Genomic DNA, 21,144 nt, shown 5'->3' with positions numbered 1-21,144 from the left:
CCACATGATCTCACTTATATACAGAATCTAATAAACGAAATAAACTGACAAACAAAATAGATCCAGAGACATGGAAGCAGGGAACAAACTGATGAATCTCAGAGCAAAAGGGGGTTGGCGGGGAGGAGATAAACCAAACAACTTATATACATATATTCCTAAACAATGGACACAGACAATAGTGTAGTGAAGGCCTGGGAGGTGGCCAGGAGCAAGGTGGAGGGGGTCAATGGGGGAAAAAAGAGGGGGGGACATCTGTAATACTCTAAACAATAAAGATAAATTAAAAATAAAAAAAAATGTATATTTAAAAGAATAAACCTACAGGGTCATCTCCAGTTAAGTAGTGGGGTCTCTATGTCCCCTGATCATTTTAATATTTTCTGTATTTAATCTAGTTTTTATTTTTGTAATTTGAAGTTTAGTGTATATTTAATAACTAAGAATGGAAATCTAAGTTGATTCTTATAACAGAACCAATAGCGAAATAAAACTAATAGATAATATTTGTATAACCCTCTATAGTGTTCAGAGCCCTTTCATATAACACAGAGAATATAGGTCTCAGTGAAAAAAAGACATTATCAGCAATGCCTTCCAGCCTCCCTTCTGAAACATCAAACCCCAATATGTTGCATGAGTTTTCTTCATTTATGACTGGCTCTTGGAATTATTTATGGAATTCATATGGAATTATCTCATCCTCACAACATTCCAAATAAGCAGGTCTGGTCCTTGTGTTGCAGAGGAGAAAGTCAGGAAGACTGATTTGGTACAACTAGCATCACTGTACTTGTATTATAAAGTAACCCAAACTTCCATAATCAAGTTACCCAATAAATATTAATTATCTACTGCTATGACAATTTATCCAAAACTCAGCAGCTGAAGACAACGATAAACATTTGCCATCTCACACAGTTTCTGCAGGAAACTCTGAAGTGGCTGACTGCATGGTTGTGGCTCAGGGTCTTCCATGCAGTTACAGTCAAGGTGACAGCCAAAGTTGCAACCACCTGAAGGTTTGACTGACGCTGGGAGATGGGTAGCTCATGTGCCTGGCAGGAGGCCTTAGTTCCACATTGGCCAGGTCTCTCCATAGAGCTGCTGGAGTGTCATCACAACATATAATCTGCTTCCCTCAGAGGGAGTGATCCAAGGGAGCAAAATGGAAGGCACAGTGTTATTCAAGGTCCAACCCCTGAAGTCACACTCCATCATCTCTGCAAAATCCCGTTGGTTACACAAGTCAGTCTGATTCAAATGAATACCAGGAGGAGAGAATATAATCGTTGGGGTCACCTGGAAGTCTGATTACCACACATATTATTGATCTCTGATCCATTTACTGTGTACTTGCAAGATTTATGATTCATTTTATACAAGTTACTCTCCAAATAACTGTTTTTCTTTAAACGTTGTATAATTCGGGATTTGGATAACATTTTTTTAAATTCATGAAAATGTTTGAGGCCTCTAGTATGCAAAAATGTACAAATAGTAAACAGTGGCTTTCCCAATTAAAAAAATTAAATGAGGAGGTGCCCAATCACACTTGGTAATGAATGAAATCTTTAAATGGACTTCCCATGTCATTTATCTGTTTGAATAATTGAAATAAATTGCATCCAACAAGTCCTCTGGAAATCACCCAAGTGAATAGAATGTACCATTAATCAAGATGCCAGTTAAATGAATTCTATGCTTTTGGCAACTGCACAAGGGAAAGAGTGTATATTTTCCACCTTATATTTTATGATTTTTAAAGACATGATGGGCTGGTAGAAAAACGTAGTTTACATGAAGCTTTCATGTGTTGCATGAACTCTCAGTAACTAGTTCCATTTGTGAAATGGTGATAGTGTTGGCTAGAAGGGTAGCCCTCGCTCACCCATCACAAAACGAAGGCTCTTTGCCCTGGTGCAAAGTTTCTTATCCAAACCTATAAACATGCTGGAGTGTCCCATCTAGCAGAAACCTTGCTTTTGCTCCTATTTAAGCTATTGTCCCATCTCACTATTTGTGTGCTGTCAAATTTAATGAACGATAAGCCAATTCCTCAGCCACACGTTCCTCATCCCCACTACTCTCCAGCCTTCACATCCTCTCTTATGTTCTCTGCCCCTTCTCTGCTAAAACTGTCCTTTCAGTCAAGCAACTGCATGAACTTGGCAGCATCGGATGCTATTGGTAGCCCCCCTACTTCCTAAATCTTTATTTGTGGTACACGACTATGCACTCTGTTGATCTCCGTGGATCTCTGCTGTTTCTTCTGTCTTCTGATGGTCATAAATTACAAACAAAAGTAACATTTTTGTTTCTTGGCCACAGTCCTCAGCCTAGCCCTCTGTGCTGTCTGCCTTTGTGTTCCCATTTTTTCGCCTCAGCTCCAGCCACCTTCTCAAGGTGGACATGTTCTGCATCTGTAATTTAAATTCTGATCTCTCACCCAAGTGCCATGTCCTTATAGCATTTTAAACTTAGTGTAGAACTGAACTAATCATTCCTATTATCCTATCACATTTTACCATTTCCCTAAATGGCATCACTATGCCCAAAGTCACCTAGATAACCATTCATTTGGACCATTTCATCTCCCTTGCACTTAACATTTTAAAAATCCCTGTAAGTTCTGCCTTCCTCCTGTCTTTTGCATCCATCACTTCCCTCGTCTCTACTCCCACTGCTGTACACAGTCTACACCTCTTGCCCAAACTCTGGGAGAACCCTCTCTCTATGCAAAGCTACTAACGTCCAAGTTTCTAAAGCAAGTTCAGTACATGACTCTTCTTGTTCATACAGGCTTGTCCTGAATAGCCCGTACTATTTCCCTTGCCAAGAATCAATCCTTTCTCTATTTCAAATTCCCCAATTCACATCTATATCTCCAAGTCAAAATCAAATACTCTTTCTCCATAACTTGATCCTCTCATATCGCTAAGCATTCTATACCCTTTGGGGCACATCTTGTTTTATTTTGTACTACCTGTCTTTAATCTTCCCAACTAGACCGTAAGAGGCCTTGGTCTTATTTTATTCAGATGTTTCCACCCACAGTTAGTTCTATGGGGATTTGCAGCGTGTAGATTTATTATTGGGTAATTGACTCTTACTAACAAGATTTTTTAAAGACCTAACAGCATATTGAATGCATACTCATATATTTTGTACTTCCATAAATTGATTTGAGAGCATTTTCCATCCCATTCAACTGTGCCTAATCATCTCTGGAAGCATATTGGACATGGCGGAAGTAGCGACTGTGTGTGGAGACCGCCGTAAATTGGGCTTTCATCTGAGCTGCATCATATTCTCATGGCCCCGCATGCAACTGATCTGCCACTTCTCATTTCAGGGAGAGTGGAGAAGAAAAGGGAACCAAAAGCAACTTCAGGTAAGATTTTGACTAATTGGCTTCAGCTCCAATACCTACTTTTATTTCCACTTAAAAAAAAATCTCTTTGCAGTTTAGTATTCAAGATAATAGTTTATGGTCTTTGAATTGATTGATACCAAATGAATTAAAACAAATTAATCCATTTAGCTTTTTCACTTCATATCAGTCATTTCCTTTTCACTCTGTCATTTTAGTAATAAATGAAATAGAATGTTATTTATTTTTATGATTATCTGTTAAAAGGTAAGTCTTGCAACCACCAATTTTAAAATATGAAGGTTGTAATAGTTGACAACTATTTAATTTCCACAAATACTTATGAATTTCAGTTTTTTTCTTAAAGCCATATATGTAGTTTGAAGTTTTTCAGGACAGTGTTGACTAACGGAGAGAATCTTTCTATTTTAGTGATTATTTTATTTCTAAATCCTAATATGTATTCAGACGTGAATGGTGCTTTAGCATAGTGCCATTGCACCTGGTAGTGGGTCATTATTGCTAACTAATACAAAAATAAGTTTTTACATTTTCATATTTGCATTGCATGGCTTTTGGCTTAAAATTGTGTGATAAGATAGCCCGGCTGGTGTGGCTCGGTGGTTGAGCATCAACCCATGCACCAAGAGGTCACCGGTTCAATTCCCAGCCAAGGCACATGCCCAGGCTGTGGGCCCAATCCCCAGTGGGGGGCATGCAGGAGGCGGCCAATGGATGTTCTCTCTTATCAATGTTTCTATCTCTCTCCCTCTCCCTTCCTCTCTCTATAATGAATAAAAATTGTAAGATAAAATAAATTTTTATTTACCAAGTAAATCTTTACATGGGAACAGTCTTCTAGCTCTCAATGCCCAGAAAGTTCCAATAATCAGAGAAAATGTTTGACATATATGCTTATTCTCACTACCCCTCCCAAGTCTCCACCAAGCCATTGTCTACAATCTGTGAGAGCTGCCAACATGAAGACACATTGTCCCAAACCACCATCTTCTTTCAACTTTATTTTTTTAGGGGGAAGACGGGGTCTAGTAATATGTATTATATGTGTTTCCAAACAGTCAATGTAGTCCATAGAAGACAAAAATCAATAATAATCTAAAAGTGTATAAACAACCTAAACCTGTCTCTTTTCTGCTTCCCAATGTTTGCATTCATATCAGACAACTGGTCAACAACTTATTACCTGCACAACTTCCCTCTTAAATGTTGTTTACATTTTTTTTGTGTATTTTCTTTAACCCTGATCATGGACACATATTTTTTTTTAAGTGGCCCAACCAGGGTGGCTCAGTGGATTGAGCATCACCCCAAGGACTGAGAGGTCCCGGTTCAATTCCTGGTCAGGGCACATGCCTGGGTTGTTGGCTCCATCCCCAGTAGTGGGTGTGCAGGAGGCATCCAATCAATGTTTCTCTCTCACATTAATGTTTCTATCTCTTCCTTCCTCTCTAAAATTTCAATAAAAACATATTTTTTTTAAAGCAAAGGCAAAAAAATATCTGGTCTCCTCACAAATGTGGTTACTTCATTATTGTATTTTGAACAAAAATTATTTATGCTGCTTAAAATGCTATTACTCTGATCCTCTAGATATTGGCTTCTTTGATTAAAGAGCTGTATATTTCAGAAAATAACTGAATTGGCCAGTGTTAAACCAGATGCCTCTTTAGGTTTCCTCCATATCCTGGCTCCTAATATTCTATATGACCAACAGCTAGTGGAAACAGGCAGGACAGGAACTCAGGTTTCTTTATTCATTCTTTTCAGTGTCCCACCATCATATCTTCTTTCAAATCAAAGTGCTAATCACTTTGATACTGCATTTAGTTTCTTGCTTAATAAAATGTTCTTCAACAATTAGAAAAAAATTTTAAGGCTACAGCATCTTTGGCTGGGAATGTTATCAGGGATCTAAGGAAACTCTCTTTATTAATGGAGCTAATTTTCTCCAACTGATTCACAGTTGTTAATGTGTCTGATTTTTATGAGAAAATGTAGTCAAGGATAACTAATGGACAGGGCTCAAATTATCAGAGAAAATTTTTAGGATCCTCATCATTTCAAAGAATATAAGTCCTGCCCTGAGGAAATCTATATTTGTGAAAATTATCTAAGTTTTCAAAATTGGGATGTAACCTTTACCAATATAGTCATAAATATCACCATGTTCAGTGTATGATACTAGCCTGAATATATGCATCTCTAGATAAAACAATGCCTAAGATACCAAAAATATCATGGGCATTCTCTTCTGACTTCCTTTCTGGACTTCTTTGTATTATTTGTTGTTCATTCCGCTCAGATTCTATGTCCTGCCTGATGGATTAAACTATACATCCCACAGCCTCTGGTTTATAGTGAGTCTATCTCCCAGCTATGGGAGATCAGTATTAAGTCCTGTCCCTTTCAATCTACCCCATTCTATTGCACTACTTATGATTGAAACCAAAGAACTTAGGAAAAAAAGTATTGTAGACAAAAATATTCCCCATTAGTACATGGACTCCCAAGACCCTTTGGTCTTGGGATGTTTTGGTTGGTTAAGGCTGGTTAAGTCGTTGTTAAACAAATCTTGCAGTAAGATGAAATAGAGGTAAGTTTTTGTTCAGGATAGGAAATAACTTCCTAACAAGAGAAACTCTTCAGGACTAGAAAGAATGAGAGTATGTTAGTAGAACTGTACAGAGGTTGGGCCATCACCTGCAAGAGATATTAACAAGACATTCATGAAGAGTTTTATTGGATCATTTCTAAGGTTCTTTCCAATTTTGTGTCTATGATTCTATTTACTATTATTACTTTATTGAAATGGTTCTACTATGTGTGCATAGATCAACACCCACACAAATGCATACACACACACACACACACACACTCAGTGACTCACATTTCACTATATAACCAAATAAATCACATTCCAAAGTTTAAGCTCAGTTAGTTTGGACTGAGTTACTCAGTAGAGCTTATAGCTAGTTGAGATTAAGACTAAGACTATGGAATAAAATTGTCCTGTAGTTCATTTAACTTCTTTTTGGGAGAAAGTTGTTTCCACTCTGATTGCAAACCTGGCTGTAGTTTCAAATACAGTGTTGTATTTGATTACCCAAGAGTAAGTCACAAGAGACTATGCATAACGTGATATCATTTTTTTTTAAAAAGCTATGGTAAGTGCAGCCATTTTTTAAAAACTATGCAAAGCATATGCCTCTTGACACTAAGCTTGGAAACCCATATCGAACCATACAAGATGACCAGCTAAATTTGGTTATTTGGGTTAGTAAAGAATTAAAATATATGATGGTTTAATGATAAACAGACAAACTATCAGGAGACAAGTTTCCAATATCATCAATTACCTATTTACCCTTGATTTTTAATATGACCCAGTTTCTTTACAGAAAAAGAAAAAAAAATGCCAGATATATCTCATAGATTTTACATAAAAACTCCCTTGAATTTGAAGTATGTTTATCTTATCATAAGGAAGACCTTTCTTTGGGTCAAGGAATTCTTGATATTAAAAACAACACAGCATAAAATACAAAAAAGAATTCCTCCAGAGAAAGGTGCTTCTTAAATTATTGTTTAGAAAAAGATATGTTAGGAAGGCTTACTAAGGCAGATAATGGAGACACCATCTGTTAAATATCTATTGTTCCAATTGTTCCAAGGAGAAGAACACTTCCACATCCACTAAAGTATTAAGTAGAGAACAATCCTAGTGAACCGGAAAATATAGGTGTCAGTAGAGATGACAATGAGTATTTTTAAATGAAGTTGCATACTTTCCTTTTCTGACATTAGAGCATCCCTAAAGTTAGAGGTGTTTTATTCACTTGCATAATTTTCAAGAAGTTACTGGTAAAGAAGAACAATGTTATTTTTTGCCTCAACTCAAAAGGTGAAATTTATTATTGGAAATTCAGCAAATGGTGCAACATCTGCTTTCGAGCTCCGTCCCTTGATGCTTACTTTTTTACTGGGCTTTTCGTTTCTTTGAAATGTGCTAAAACAGCAATAGCACCTCCATTTTTGGACATTTAACGCACATTGGACATGTACTCATTTGGGTTAAAAAAATAAAAAGTTAAATAGACAATGAGCAAATTCTTCCATCTGGGTGGGAATAGCATGTTCTTGTTCTTATATGTTACTCATTTACCAAATGCCAATTTTCAAGTAGATGCAGATTTAGCATAATGTTTCTCTGTGCTATTACTATTTTTGTAGTGCTTTTTGCCATGGTTCCTATACATTATCAAATACCGTGAGGAACAAACAAGAGAAGACTTCATCTGTCATTGTTTTAATTAGTGGTGACCAACATTAAACATATGAAGTTAGTAGGCAGATTATGTTGCAACAAATATATTTAAATAAATGATCATTCTTGAAAAGCCCATCATTTTTTGGACATTAATCTTTTGTAATATTCTGTATATTTTGTTCTCACTTTGAGAATCATGATTCCAGCTAGAAACTTGTTCCGAGTATACAAAAGCTTTTGTCCCTTAGTAATACTGTATTGTACATTTGAAAATTGCCAAGAGAGTATATTTTAAAAGTTATCACAAGAAAAAAAGCTGTGAGGTGATGGATATTAACTATATACATACAAATGTTGAATCATTATGTTGTACACCTGAAAATAAAATGTTACCTGTCAATAATCTCTCATTTAAAAAAAAAAACAAAAAAACTCTTGTCTTGACCCTTTCTCATTTGGCACCACAAAGGGGGCACAGAGGAATCTGAGGAGGCGTAATAAGTTGATACATTCACTTTGCTAAAATTTCTGTGGGCTTTGTGCTTGAGACGGAAGATGCAATGGTGAATAAGATGTGGCATTAATGTCCAGTTCATTCACTTTTGGCTGGGTGAGAAAAGAAGTACAGATGATTATAATGCAATCTGAAGAGTGACTTTTAGAGAATTTTGTACAAGGTGTCATGAGGATTTCAAGGAAGGCTTCGTGGAAGAGGGGAGACTTGAGTGGATCTTTGAAGGAAGAAAAGGGGAAAGGAGAGAGACAAAGACAAGAAAGAGGATGGCCTATTGAGGGAAAAGTTAGCGGTCTAATAATCCTGGGGCACAGTCACAATTCGATAAGAAGTAGGAGATGTGGCCAGAAAAGTAGACATGAACCAGAACCAACAAGAGCCTTCTGTGGAGTTCAGACTTTGTGCAGTAGGTGTTGGAAGCTAATGAACTGAGTGCAAAGAATGACATGATCTATGTGCATTTTATAAAAACCCTTCCAAAGGAAGTGTGGATTGGAAGGGAAATTGACTGGAGACAGAGAAATCAGGTGGTATATCACTTTAATTATCTAAGAATAAAAGGATGAAGGTCTAAGGCATCTTTACTAAGACAGTGGCATTAGAGAGGAAGCTAAGAAAATGGAACGCAGATAGGTAGAAGGGGCCTGAGTGGATATGGGAGGTGAAGGAGAATGACTCCAGGTTTCCAGCCTAAGAAGTGAGATGAATAGTGCATCCGGTGTGGGGAAAAAAAGAGGAGGAACTGGTCTGGTGGGGAAAATGATAAACTGAGTCATATCTATGTTGATTATCATGCGGCCTATGGAATATGGAGGCGGCAGTGTCAAGAGTGTCGAATAAGTAATATTCATTATAAGCCTGGAACTCATCATTATTAGCTGGTTTACCTTGTACATCATTAATGACTGGATAAGAAATGAAGCCATGGTTAAGAGGGAATCAGCGTGGTAACAAAAGGCCAGAATCGGTTCTTAGAAAATCCCTACCATTAGGCAAAAACAATATGAGAAACCAGAGAATGAGAGCCTGGGAAAAATCCATCAAAGTTGTCCTGTGAGAATCAGCAGTATTCTGTCTCTGAATGCAAGAGAGGAAGAAATTCAGAAAAAGGAGGGACTGGTCAAGCATGTCCTATGCCACAGGGCAATCGAATGAAATAAGCACTGAAAAATGTCCATTGGAGGCGAGGAAACAAATCTGCTGCTGGTTAGCACAGAGAAATTCTGTTTTAGGAGTTCTGGAAGTGAAAACCAGATAGCAATGGATTGAGTGAGGAAGGATAGAACAAATGCACACTTATTCTTTCAAAGAGTTTGTGAATGGGAGGAAAGACAGACAGACATAACCATAAAGTCATTAAGTCAGGGAATTGATGTTTATAGAGGACCTACTATTTTAGGCTCAAAAACCACCTTGTGAAGTTTGTTGTTGGTTTTGGTTATGTTTATGTTTTTCTTTTTTCCAAAATGATATAGAAGTTTATTTCTCCTTCACACATAAAAGTCCAAGTATCTGGTCCATGGTCACAATAGCTCTCCACACTCTCAAGGACTGAAGTCCTTTCTACCTTATTTCTCAGCTCTGTGTGACTCATAGTTTAAGATGGTACAGGCAATAGTATCGAGAAAGAGATGAAGAAGGACATGCACCCTTTTTTAGGTCTAGAAAACTGCTAAATTAACAAATTTATTTACATTTTATTGACCAGAATGTAGTGGTTTGAAGTTAGAAATAACTTTTTTTTATCTTTGAAGAAAATAGTTACAGATCAGGTTCTCAAAGAGTTAAATTCAGTCTTTTTCTGCTGTAAAGTAGTTATGGGTTACTACTTTAACTGTAAAATGTGTTTATGGTCAACATCTTAAAAATTAGAAAATGGAGACATTAGTAGCTTGCCTTGAGCCCCATATAAAAACTGGTGGATCCCTCAATAGAAACTAAGCAATGGCTTGCTGGAGCCAGCTTGTAGTACGTGGGGAAATATATGAAGAGAATGACTTGTGCACCTCTCTTTCCACATCTGCATTCAGTGATGTCATGTGGGTAGCGTCAAACTGGCCATGGTGTGAGTATTGACATCATGGAAATTAGCAAGCATTGCAAACCAGGGTTAGTTGGTTGGTTGTTTGCTTGCTTGCTTGGTTCCCAGAGAGCCAGTTGTTAAATACTGAGAGGTGCACCACTGGATCTAAGCCTAAGCATTTCCCACTGTACCACTTATGTGACTTGGCCAAGGTCAACTGGTTAGCTAACAGAAAGCAGAGTTGAGATTTGAATGCAGACCTGTGATGTACATCCAGCCCAATACAGGCTCTAGGGTGTTGACAAAAAAAAAATAAGTAAGATATTTTTTTCTCACATTCTATACCCAAATGGCCCAGGTTCATATCAACAAAGTCTCGTATTTATCCGTTTTCTAGTTCTAAGCTATCAATTTTCTGCTTTGGCCTCCCAGGCAATCCATCTTGGGCATGTTTACTTTTTTTTTAAATGGCTTTCCTGAAGACCTGGCTCTCTAAACTATACTAATAAATTCTCTTTTAAAAAAAATAACCAATTTTCTGTGTGTTTACGGTTTCAGAACAATATTTATTATTGAGTGAAATAAAGTATCTTAGATGCATTTTCTAATCCACTGAATGGAAGACTTACACACGGGCTGTTCATTAAAAGAAGTCTCAAAGAGTTCATTTTTAAACAAACTTCAGTTGCCAGCCAGTCGAATTTATGCTAGAGAATGAATAACAACACAGCCACGCCACATTATTTCAGAAATACCTTAAATTTCATTGTATAACACTACATTTAAAATATTGTGTTTGTGCAAACTAAACAATTCTGAAATGCTGAGTAGCTAACGCAGGAGAAATTGCCATGTCACACCACATAGTTAAAGTGTAGACATGAAAACTTCTCCCTGAAATCCTCTCCACATGTGAAATTTGGATTGCTATTATAACACACAGAGCAAGATTTATTTGCACACAGTTGAGACTTGAATCGTCGTGTCTGTAGGCGGCATGGGAGAAATATTATCTTTAGCTGCATCACAGTAGATTTCACCATAAAGCAGTGTGCCTCGTTGTGTAACTGAAAAAGAGAAACTTTTATCTGGATTGATTCTTACACACCATAAATGTGTTTCTTTCACCCAGGGGAGAAAATGGAGAAGAATTTTATAATTTTCTTAGCCAAAAATTACTTCAGGCTTTCACCTTACATTAAATAGTCTGTTAAAAAAAATAGTCACGGGAATTCCCAATCCAGATGCAATATAATTTAAATAAAAATGGACTTTCAGGAGCTAGAGGATAGATCTTTATTAGGGCAGCACAGGCCAAAGCACATTTGAATCTGTTGTGGAAGTTGAATCAAAGGGCATTGTGTGTGTATATTTCAGTCAGTATAACAGTCACTACACTTTTACCTGACATGACTTGGGAATGGAGCATTCTAGGTAAATGCATATTTTGATTTGTTAAAAATGGCAAAGGATTAAAAATACCCACAGAAATAGAATATAGGCGATCCTCTGGCTTTCTTATGAAAGGAGTCTTGAGTCATACCTGATTTTCCCACAGAGAAAACAATGAACGTGTATTTCTAACCAAGGAACAGATGCCCAACTTTATTTTTTTTCATAGATATGACCCCAAACATTTTAATCAACTGTAACTGAAATACCTGTGCACTGTGTAACTGAAAACTTTCAGAAGTGAATGCAGGACATTTGAGCTGAGCAATACAGTAATCAATCATACAAAGTATCCTGTTATTTCAATGAAAATTCCCAGATAAGATTTGTAGGACAGGAGAGAGGCCATGAGACCATAAGGAAACAAGAAACACCTGAAGGCTGCTCACCCCAGAAGTGAGGTTATGACTTGAGTGGCAGTTGGAAGAACTCTGAAAAGGGCGGAACCTTAGTTGGAGAAATAGAGAGAGCCACAATATGGGAAGACCAGTCTCTTTAAGAAGCAGCTGATTAATCTGATCAACTAATTCATACTGAGCAGCTAATGAATAACCTCGAGTTACCACATTATCGATTTCAGATAGCAAATTTAAATTTTGTTCAACATGATCATCAATGACTTTGCTCCCATTTGGACTATATATAAGAGGAGGAGATCCTGACCATGACCCAAACTTTTGTTTGAACATCTTTGCCTTGTTTGAGTCTTTGCAGAATGTCTCTTGAATACTGTCTATCCTTGCTTGTCTGCATTTGCTTTTGTCTTCACTATGCCCTAGTTATTAGCACGACTGTAAATTCTCATACATTTTTCACTGCACAACTTATATTTATCAGTCAAATGAGGTCCTTTTCTCCTTGAAAATATCCCTGAAATGCAATTCTACCCAAGCCTTCTCTGAAAACACACAGCTCTCTGTTTCACTGATATTCAAAGAGACAACCAAAACAGCACCATCAAGCCTGACTTTATTTATTGTTGTTGTTTTTTCCATTTAATCTGCTGACTTGCCTTGCCATGTTCAAATGTTCATCCCAGAACATACAGATATGCAAACCTGAACTACAGTAAATTTGATATTTTTAATTGACTTTTATACCTAGAAATGCATTAATCTTACAGGAGTAATAGAGGTAATAGAGTTATTTTCCCTATACAGTTCTGTTTGTTTGTTTGTTTGTTTGTTTGTTTGTTTGTTTTCACACTGTTGCACTACTATAACCACCACTCATTCACAGAACTCTTTTTATCTTGCAAAACTGACTCTGGACCTCCCGTTAAATAACACCTCCCATTCTCTCCTACCCCCGGCCTCTTGCAACCACCATTCTGCTTTCTGCCTTTACGAATTAGCTACTTTAGGTACCTCATGTAAGTGGCATCATACATTATTATCTTTTTGTGACTGGCTTATTTTCCCTTTGCATAATGTCCTCAAGGTTCATCCATGTCATGGCATGTATCAGAAATTTCTTCCTTTTTGAGGCCAAACAATATTCAACTGTATGGCTATATTACATTTTGTTTCTCCATTCACCCAAAAGGTGCTTCCACCCTTTCACTTTTACAAATAATGCTGCTATGAATATGGGCATACAACTATCTCTTTAAGACTCTGCTTTCAATTCTTTTGAGTATACACACAGAAGTAAAATTTCTGGTCGTATGGTACCCTACAAGGTTTTAACTTAGACAGAAAGAATGATTAAATTTGTAAGATTCTCCAGATTTCATAATAATTTTTTGTTTGCTTATTTTTTCCTCTCTTGCTCTCTTCTAGATAAGCAATATCCATTAGAAATATGATCTAAGTCATATATACATATATATACATTTTTGAGTAACCACATTTTTAAAAAGTAAAAAGAAATAGATGACATTAACATGTGATTTAACCCAGTATATAAAAAATATTATAATTTCAACATATAATCAATATAAACAATTGTGACCCTAGAAATGCTGCATATGCCAGACAAGTATATTGCAATAAAAATTAATAGAGTACAGGATACAACAGTTAAAGAAGAATATAGTCCTGCCAAAACAATGACATTATTTTTAATGGAAAAATACTTTACCCTGCTTCGGTTTTTAAATTAAAATTTAAATTAATTAAAATTAAAAATTATTTACAAAGTTGCACTAGCCATATACCAAGTACTCAGAAGACACATGTGGTGAAGGGCCACCACAGTGGACCCTGTGGAGATGAACATTTCCATCCTCCCCATAATTCTATTGGACAGCGCTGCTCTAGGCTGTGTTTTCTCTAAGAGCAGGGAACTGGGCCTCTGTTTATCATCATAGCCTATTACCTGGTGCATAGAAAGTGTTCAGTACTTATGTGTTGGATTATCAACTAAATTTATTTAGCAAGCATTTATTGAATGTTCACCATCTGCCAGGCATGGTCAGGGCACTGGGGCCTTACTGGGTGAGCCTACACCAGCTACATGCCTAGTCCTGGAATGACTTTTCAGAGTTGCAGGTTCTTGCAGGTTCTATTTGCTTGGTTTCTGAGCTAGATTTTGAAAGAAATGAAAAAAGGGTAGTGAAAACAAAGACAAAATTTGCTTGTATGGGTCTGCATTGTCAGTTGTGCCTCCCAAAGGGTCTGGAAGAAGCAGACCCTCAGTAAACATTAGCTCAACAAGTGAAGACATAAGTGGCTTTGTTAAATCATCAGACACAAGAAATGGCCCTGGAGGTTCCTAAGGAAAGAAGTCCCTATGAGTGGTGGGAAGAAATTGCAAAGGCAGCACAAGAGAAAACCAGAGAAATGGGAACATAAATACAGGAACACCCAAGACACTGCACTTGAAGGAGCACAGAGAATGATTTCAAGGGGCCATGTGCACTCCCTAACCCATAAATTAAAGTGCAGACTCTATTAGTTCTGCATATAAACCTCTGTACCCTAATTCACTTAGGATAGTTTGGAATTGAAGCCATTCACTTATCCATTCATTTATTGAAGAACTGTTGAAAGAATATTTATCATTTACTATTATGAGCCAAGGGCAAAGCACCAAGTTATATTTGGGATGGAGAAAAAATCTCAAACATAAAAAAAAAAATCACTTTTTTGATTTGATTGTTTAGGGGAAGTGGGGCATGGGATGGTATTTTCTGATTTTGCCTTCAGATCCATGATGGATGAATTTTGATTGCCCTGAAATGAGTCTATTTGCCTAAAGAGATAACAAATATGACCTTTTCAGAGTCACTGCAATATTAAAAACAAAGAACAAAAATCACTGTATTTCTTTTATAATCCTGTCTTTATTGCACTTGCTGATTTTCAGTATTTTGCTGTTACTTAAAATATTTGTAGATACAAGGTAAGAGTATTATTTGCATACAGAATTCCTCTCTTGCCTGCCATGTGCTGTTGGAAATGGGAGTCTACATTTAGAAGAAACTTGGGGGATTGGACTGAAAAGAGATTGCAGGGTATTAACATTTACCTCACACCTTTAATGCAACTCTTTGTTGCATCTTTTTAGATTGTAATCAAAAACATTTATCAGTAACTCATTTGCCATTAATATAGGAACTTCTGAGTTTTCTAAAATAATAGGGTATGATGGATGATTCCTCTATGTCAAGGACTGTTCTTTTTCATTATTATTATTGCAAAGTGAACATAACACGTGTTTGCATGTCTTCTCGTGTTTACTGTTAGACAAGCCTTCTTAGCATCGATGAACAGTAGTGGTCATTGTGTGCTCGGGGACAGCTGTGCGCTCATGTCTTGGGGATTATAAGGGCATTTGTGAAAAGTCAAGCTACAACATTCACAGTACCCTAATCAACATGTTTCAGAATCACTGCTGTTAGAAAATGCCTCATATTTAAAATATGTAACTCATACTTAATTAATTAAATGATAATATTAAAATCATTATAGTTGTTTAGCTGAAATAATTTTTGGTCTAAAATATCCAACACATAAAGGGTTATAACTGTATAATTTATTATGATGTTTTTGATTGTTGGATATATTAGTAAGTTAGCATCTTCTTCTTTTATTGAACCTGATTCAAATGTACAAAATAACTTTTAAAGGTAAAATGGTAAGTTCATTCCTAGAATTAAATTTACTTTTCTGACATTTATCGGGAAAACAAGAAAAACTATATTTTCTCCTCTACATTAAGAAGAAAATCAAAAGAGAGATAATCAATGGAGTATTTTGTGACCACCTAGCAGAAGTCTTTAAATAAAAACTTTCTAACACATCTAGATTAGATCCTGGTTTCCCATTAAAGTACTTAGAATGTCCTATTCTTAATATTCTAATTATAGTCGCAATGTTTGCATCTCACTGAACTTTCTGGAAGCATTTGAAGTTGGCAGTAGTCCAAGTCTTTGCGAGATTATAGAAATCAAACAAACAAAAACTAAATGTCCTGTAAGATGGATTCTCCATCACTTGTTTTAAAGAATTGATAGTGATTGATGGCAGAAATAGATAAGGCAAACAGGTGCCTGGGATCAGATTGAATATTTTATCTTTTCTCTCCAAAGACATGTGTCCAGTATCAGTACAGTGGGATCTAGTACAGTGTGACTTAGGCATCATACTCTTTCCACTAACAAATTATAAAAATTAATAAAGTTGCTTATGAGATAACATCAAAGGAATAACATAGTTCTGGGTGAAAAATCAAAGATTTGCATATAAGATGGCAGATGTGATTGACACTTCTGTTCCTATTTGCTGACACAAACAACACCAAAGCTAATAAGTGATTAATTTAGATCTTTTAACCATTTGGCTTTAGAACTTGTATAAGCAGTATACATTGCACAGTATTGTTGAGTACTATAAATAATGCTGTAATCAGTCCTCTTCGATAAAGGGCTGATCCAAAGACAGAGGACAAATGTGAAGCACATGGATCCTCGCCCAAGCACTGAGGTGGAAGACTTAAAGACCAAATATGTAGTTCAGAGCTCTTTAAACCAGCAAAGGGAATGCAGCTGTGTATCAACTCCCCCTCCCCTCCCACAGCCCCTGCTAAGTCCTAGGGATTTGCTATACACTATTGTACAGGTAGGTACAGATTTGTTGAGAGTAGATCTCATATTGTCTTCTTACCAAAATAAATAAAATTTTAAATAAATAAAATAGTCAACTCCTACCTAGCTGGAGGGGTTGACTAGCTAACGGTATAATTACACTAATTAGGTGACCCACGGCCAGAACTGGTCTTGCAACAGTGCAGTCCTTGCTCAGCAAGTAGAGCTTTAGAATATAATGGTCCCACCAATAGTTGGGGAATTTTGAGACCACTTGGAAACATCTGAAGTAGGGAGAAATGTGATCCTAAGAAAGGATGCTTTTCCATTTCTCTGTGTATTTGAAAACTTTCATGATATATTGTAAAATGGGGTGGGGGGGCAAACAAACCATGGCAGCTGTGCCTTGTTTCCTTCTGCAGAAATGACGTAACATAACTCTGAGACATATTATATTGCCAGAAACTCTTGTTGGATTGAGTAATCAGATTGTGACTTTCAGACAATCTAGGCAAGCAGAGGGAGGAGAAAGGTTCGTTTTTAGACTTTCCATTCTTCTTCTTCCTTTCCTGAAGTTGGAGAGAAAGGAGACATGAGTTCTGATCATCCTCAGCTTTGGAAACTTAACTACAAAAGAAGATTCCTGCTGCTTCTGTGTCTTGTCAGACTAGCTGGTGCTACTTATTTTCCTTCTTTTCACCAGCCTGAATCATCCCATGTCTGTACTCAACCTGCAATCAAAATTATATCATGTACACTGTTACACTGCCATGAAGTCTATGCACTTTTGAATTCTGCATGTGAATATAGATGTAAAATATACAGCATTTTTATTTTAACTTTTTAACTGGTTTTTCTCATTTCAAATAACCTGGTTCGGTAAGTTCATATTTTATCTTTTTTTCAGGTGGTCATTATCCTCTCAGAAGAGATAACACTAAATATCGAGGAGTTATACATGAAGTGCTCCCTTTTTTAAATTAATTAATTTATTTTTGTTACAGATATTTCTCCTTTTTCCCCCCACTGATTCCCCCCTCCGCATCCCTCTCTGCCCTGTCCCCACCTGTGTTGTCCATGTCCATTGTTCATACATACATGCACATAAGTTCTGAGGTTTATCTCCCCTCACCCTTCTTGTGGGAATTGTCAGTCTGTACCCCAGTTCCACGTCTCTGGAACTACCCCGTTCCTCAGACTATTATGTTCATTATACTCCACAAATAAGTGAGATCATGTAATATTTGTCTTTCTCTGCTTGGCTTGTTTCACTTAAGATAATACTCTCCAGGTCCCTCCATGTTGTCTCAAAGGATGAGATCTTTCTTTCTTACAGCTGCATAGTACTCCATTGTGTATATGTACCACTGCTTTTTTATCCATTCAGCTACTGAGGGACATTTGGGCTGTTTCCAGATTTTAGCTATTGTAAATAGTGCTGCTATGAACATGGGGATATATATATATTCTTTCTGATTGGTGTTTCAGGCTTCTTAGGGTATATTCCTAGAAGTGGGATCACTGGGTCAAACGGAAGTTCAATTTTTAATTTTTTGAGGTAACACCATATTGTTTTCCACAGTGGCTGCACCAGTCTGCATTCCCACTAGCAGTGTACTAGAGTCCCCTTTTCTCCACATCCTCGCCAACACTTGTTTGATGATTTGTTGATGGTGGCCATTCTGACAGGTGTGAGGTGACATCTTGTTGTTTTAATTTGCATCTCTCTGATGATTAGTGATGTTGAGCATTTCTTCATATGTCTCTTAGCCATTTGTATGTCCTGTTTGGAGAGGTGTCTATTTAGTTCCTCTGCCCATTTTTTAATTGGGTTCTTTGTCTTCCTTTTGTTGAGTTGTATGCGCACTCTATATATATTGGAAATTAACCCCTTATCTGATGTATTATTGGCAATTATGCTCTCCCATAGAGTGGGTTGCCTTTCCATTTTGGTGGTTGTTTCTTTTGCTGTGCAGAAGCTTTTGAATTTGATGTAGTCCCATGTGTTCATTTTCTCCTTTGTTTCTGTTGCCTTAAGTGATGTATCAGTGAAAATTCTGCTGTGTATGATGTCTGAAATTTTGTTGCCTACAGTTTCTTCTAGGATTTTTATGGATTCATGAGTCACATTTAAGTGTTTTATTCATTTTGAGTGTTTTTTTTTTTTTTATCCTCACCCGAGGACATTTTTCAGTTTTTTTTTTGTTCAGGTAGAGTGGGAGGGAGAGAGAGGAACAGAGAGAGAGAGAGAAACATCGACGTGAAAGGAACACATCGAGTGGCTGCCACCCGCACGACCAACCAGGGCCGGGTACAAACTGCAACCGAGGTATGTGCCCTTAGCGGGAACCGAACCCGGGTCTCTCCAGACCGCAGGCCGACGCTCTAACCGCTGAGTCAAACTGGCCAGGGCGAGTGTATTCTTGTATATGGTGTAAGATGATGGTCTAGTTTCATTCTTTTGCATGTAGCTGTCCAATTTTCCCAACACCATTTATTAAAGAGTCTGTCTTTACTCCACTGTATGCTCCTGCAAACTTTGTCAAATAGTAATTGAGCATATTGCCTTGGGTCTATTTCCAGGTTCTCTGTTCTGTTCCACTGCCTGTTCTTGTGGCAGTACCAGGCTGTTTTGGCTTTGTAGTATAACCTTAAATCTGGTAATGTGATCCTTTCTACTTTGTTCTTTTTCAAGATTGCTGTGGCTATTCGAGGTCTTTTTCTTGGTTCCATATGAACTTTTGTAGTATTTGTTCTAGTTCTGTGAATTATGTCGATGGTGTTTTGATGAGGATTGCAATGAATCTATAGATTGCTTTGGGTAGTATGGACATTTTAATGATGTTAATTCTTCCAATCCATGAACAAGGTATGTGCTTCCACTTTTTTATATCTTTCTCTATTTCTTTTTTTAATGACCGGTAGTTTTCTGCAAATAGGTCCTTTATTTCGTTGGTTAAGTTTATTCCTAGCATCTCAATTTTTTTGCTACGATGGTGAATGGAATTGTTTTTTTTGTTGTTTTTTTATCCTCACCCGAGGACATTTTTCCATTTTCTGTTCAGGTAGAGTGGGAGGAAGAGAGAGGAACAGAGAGAGAGAGAAACATTGATGTGAAAGGAACTCATCGAGTGGCTGCCACCCGCACGACCAACCAGGGCCGGGGACAAACTGCAACTGAGGTACATGCCCTTAGCGGGAACTGAACCCGGGTCTCTCTGGACCGCAGGCCGACACTCTAACCGCTGAGCCAAACCGGCCAGGGTTGGAATTGTTTTTTTAGTTTCTCTTTCTGTGAGTTCATTATTGGTGTATAGGAATGCCATCGATTTCTTGATGTTAATTTTGTATCTTGCTGCTTTGCAAAATTCATTTATTAAGTCTAGTAAATTTTTGATGGAGTCTTTGGGGTTTTCTACATATAGTATCATGTCATCTGCGAGTAATGACAGTTTCTCTTTCTCCTTTCAATTTGGATCCCTTTTATTTTTTCTTCCTGTCTGATTGCTGTGGCTAAGACTTCCAGTACTATGTTAAATAAGAGTGGTGAAAGTGGACATCCTTGTCTTGTTCCTGTTCTTAAGGGAAATGCTTTTAGCTTTTGCCCATTGAGTATGATGTTGGCTGTAGGTCTTTCATATATGGCCTTTATTATGTCAAGATATGATCCCTCTATTTTCAGATTGCTGAGTGTTTTTATCAGAAATGGGTGCTGGATTTTGTCGAATGCTTTTTCAGTATCTATTGATATGATCATATGATTTTTATCTTTCATTTTGTTTATGTGGTGTATCGCATTTATTGATTTGTGAATATTGTACCAGCCTGGCATCCCTGGGATGAATCCCACTTGGTCAATGTGAATAATTTTTTTTTATATATTGCTGGATCCGATTTGCTAGTATTTTGTTCAGGATTTTGCCATCTGTGTTCATCAGGGATATTGGCCTGTAGTATTCTTTCTTCATAGGGTCTTCTTCTGGTTTTGGAATTAGAATTATGCAGATCTCATAACACATGTTTAGGAGTCTTCCTTGTTCTTGGATTTTTTGAAATAGTTTGAGGAGAATGGGTATTAGTTCTTCTTTGGATGTTTGGTAAAATTCCCCTGTGAAGCCATCTGGGCCTGGGATTTTGTTTGCTGGGAGAGTCTTGATTACATCTTCAATTTCTCTTGTTGTTATTGGTCTGTTCCAGTTTTCTATCTCTTCCCGGTTCAGTTTTGGGATACTATGTGTTTCTAGAAATTTGTCCATTTCACTTAGATTGTCAGATTTGTTGCCGTATAATTGTTCATAATATTTGTTCACAATCCTTTGTATTTCTATGATGTCAGTTATTATTTCTCCTGTTTCATTTCTGATTTTGTGTATTTGGGTTCTCTCTCTTTGTTTCTTGTTGAGTCTAGCTAAGGGTCCATTAATCTTGTTTATCTTTTCAAAGAACCAGCTCTTTGTTTCATTCA

The 21,144-nt window shown here is 37.0% G+C and overlaps 1 protein-coding gene across 1 annotated transcript in view; it reads left to right on the top strand.

The window, feature by feature from the left end:
* CHST9 (carbohydrate sulfotransferase 9) overlaps positions 1-21,144 on the top strand; it is a 263,752-nt gene that overhangs the window by 126,163 nt on the left and 116,445 nt on the right. Inside the window, exon 3 of the mRNA XM_036245374.1 lies at positions 3,356-3,394. Within this exon, the coding sequence (XP_036101267.1) occupies positions 3,356-3,394 (39 nt within the window). The remainder of the gene's footprint in view (positions 1-3,355; positions 3,395-21,144) is intronic.

The sequence above is a fragment of the Molossus molossus genome, unplaced genomic scaffold (genome assembly GCF_014108415.1).
Source record: "Molossus molossus isolate mMolMol1 unplaced genomic scaffold, mMolMol1.p scaffold_m16_p_6, whole genome shotgun sequence".
Taxonomy (NCBI): domain Eukaryota; kingdom Metazoa; phylum Chordata; class Mammalia; order Chiroptera; family Molossidae; genus Molossus; species Molossus molossus.
Note: the sequence above shows the minus strand (reverse complement) of the source record. Positions and strands in the feature narration are given on the sequence as shown.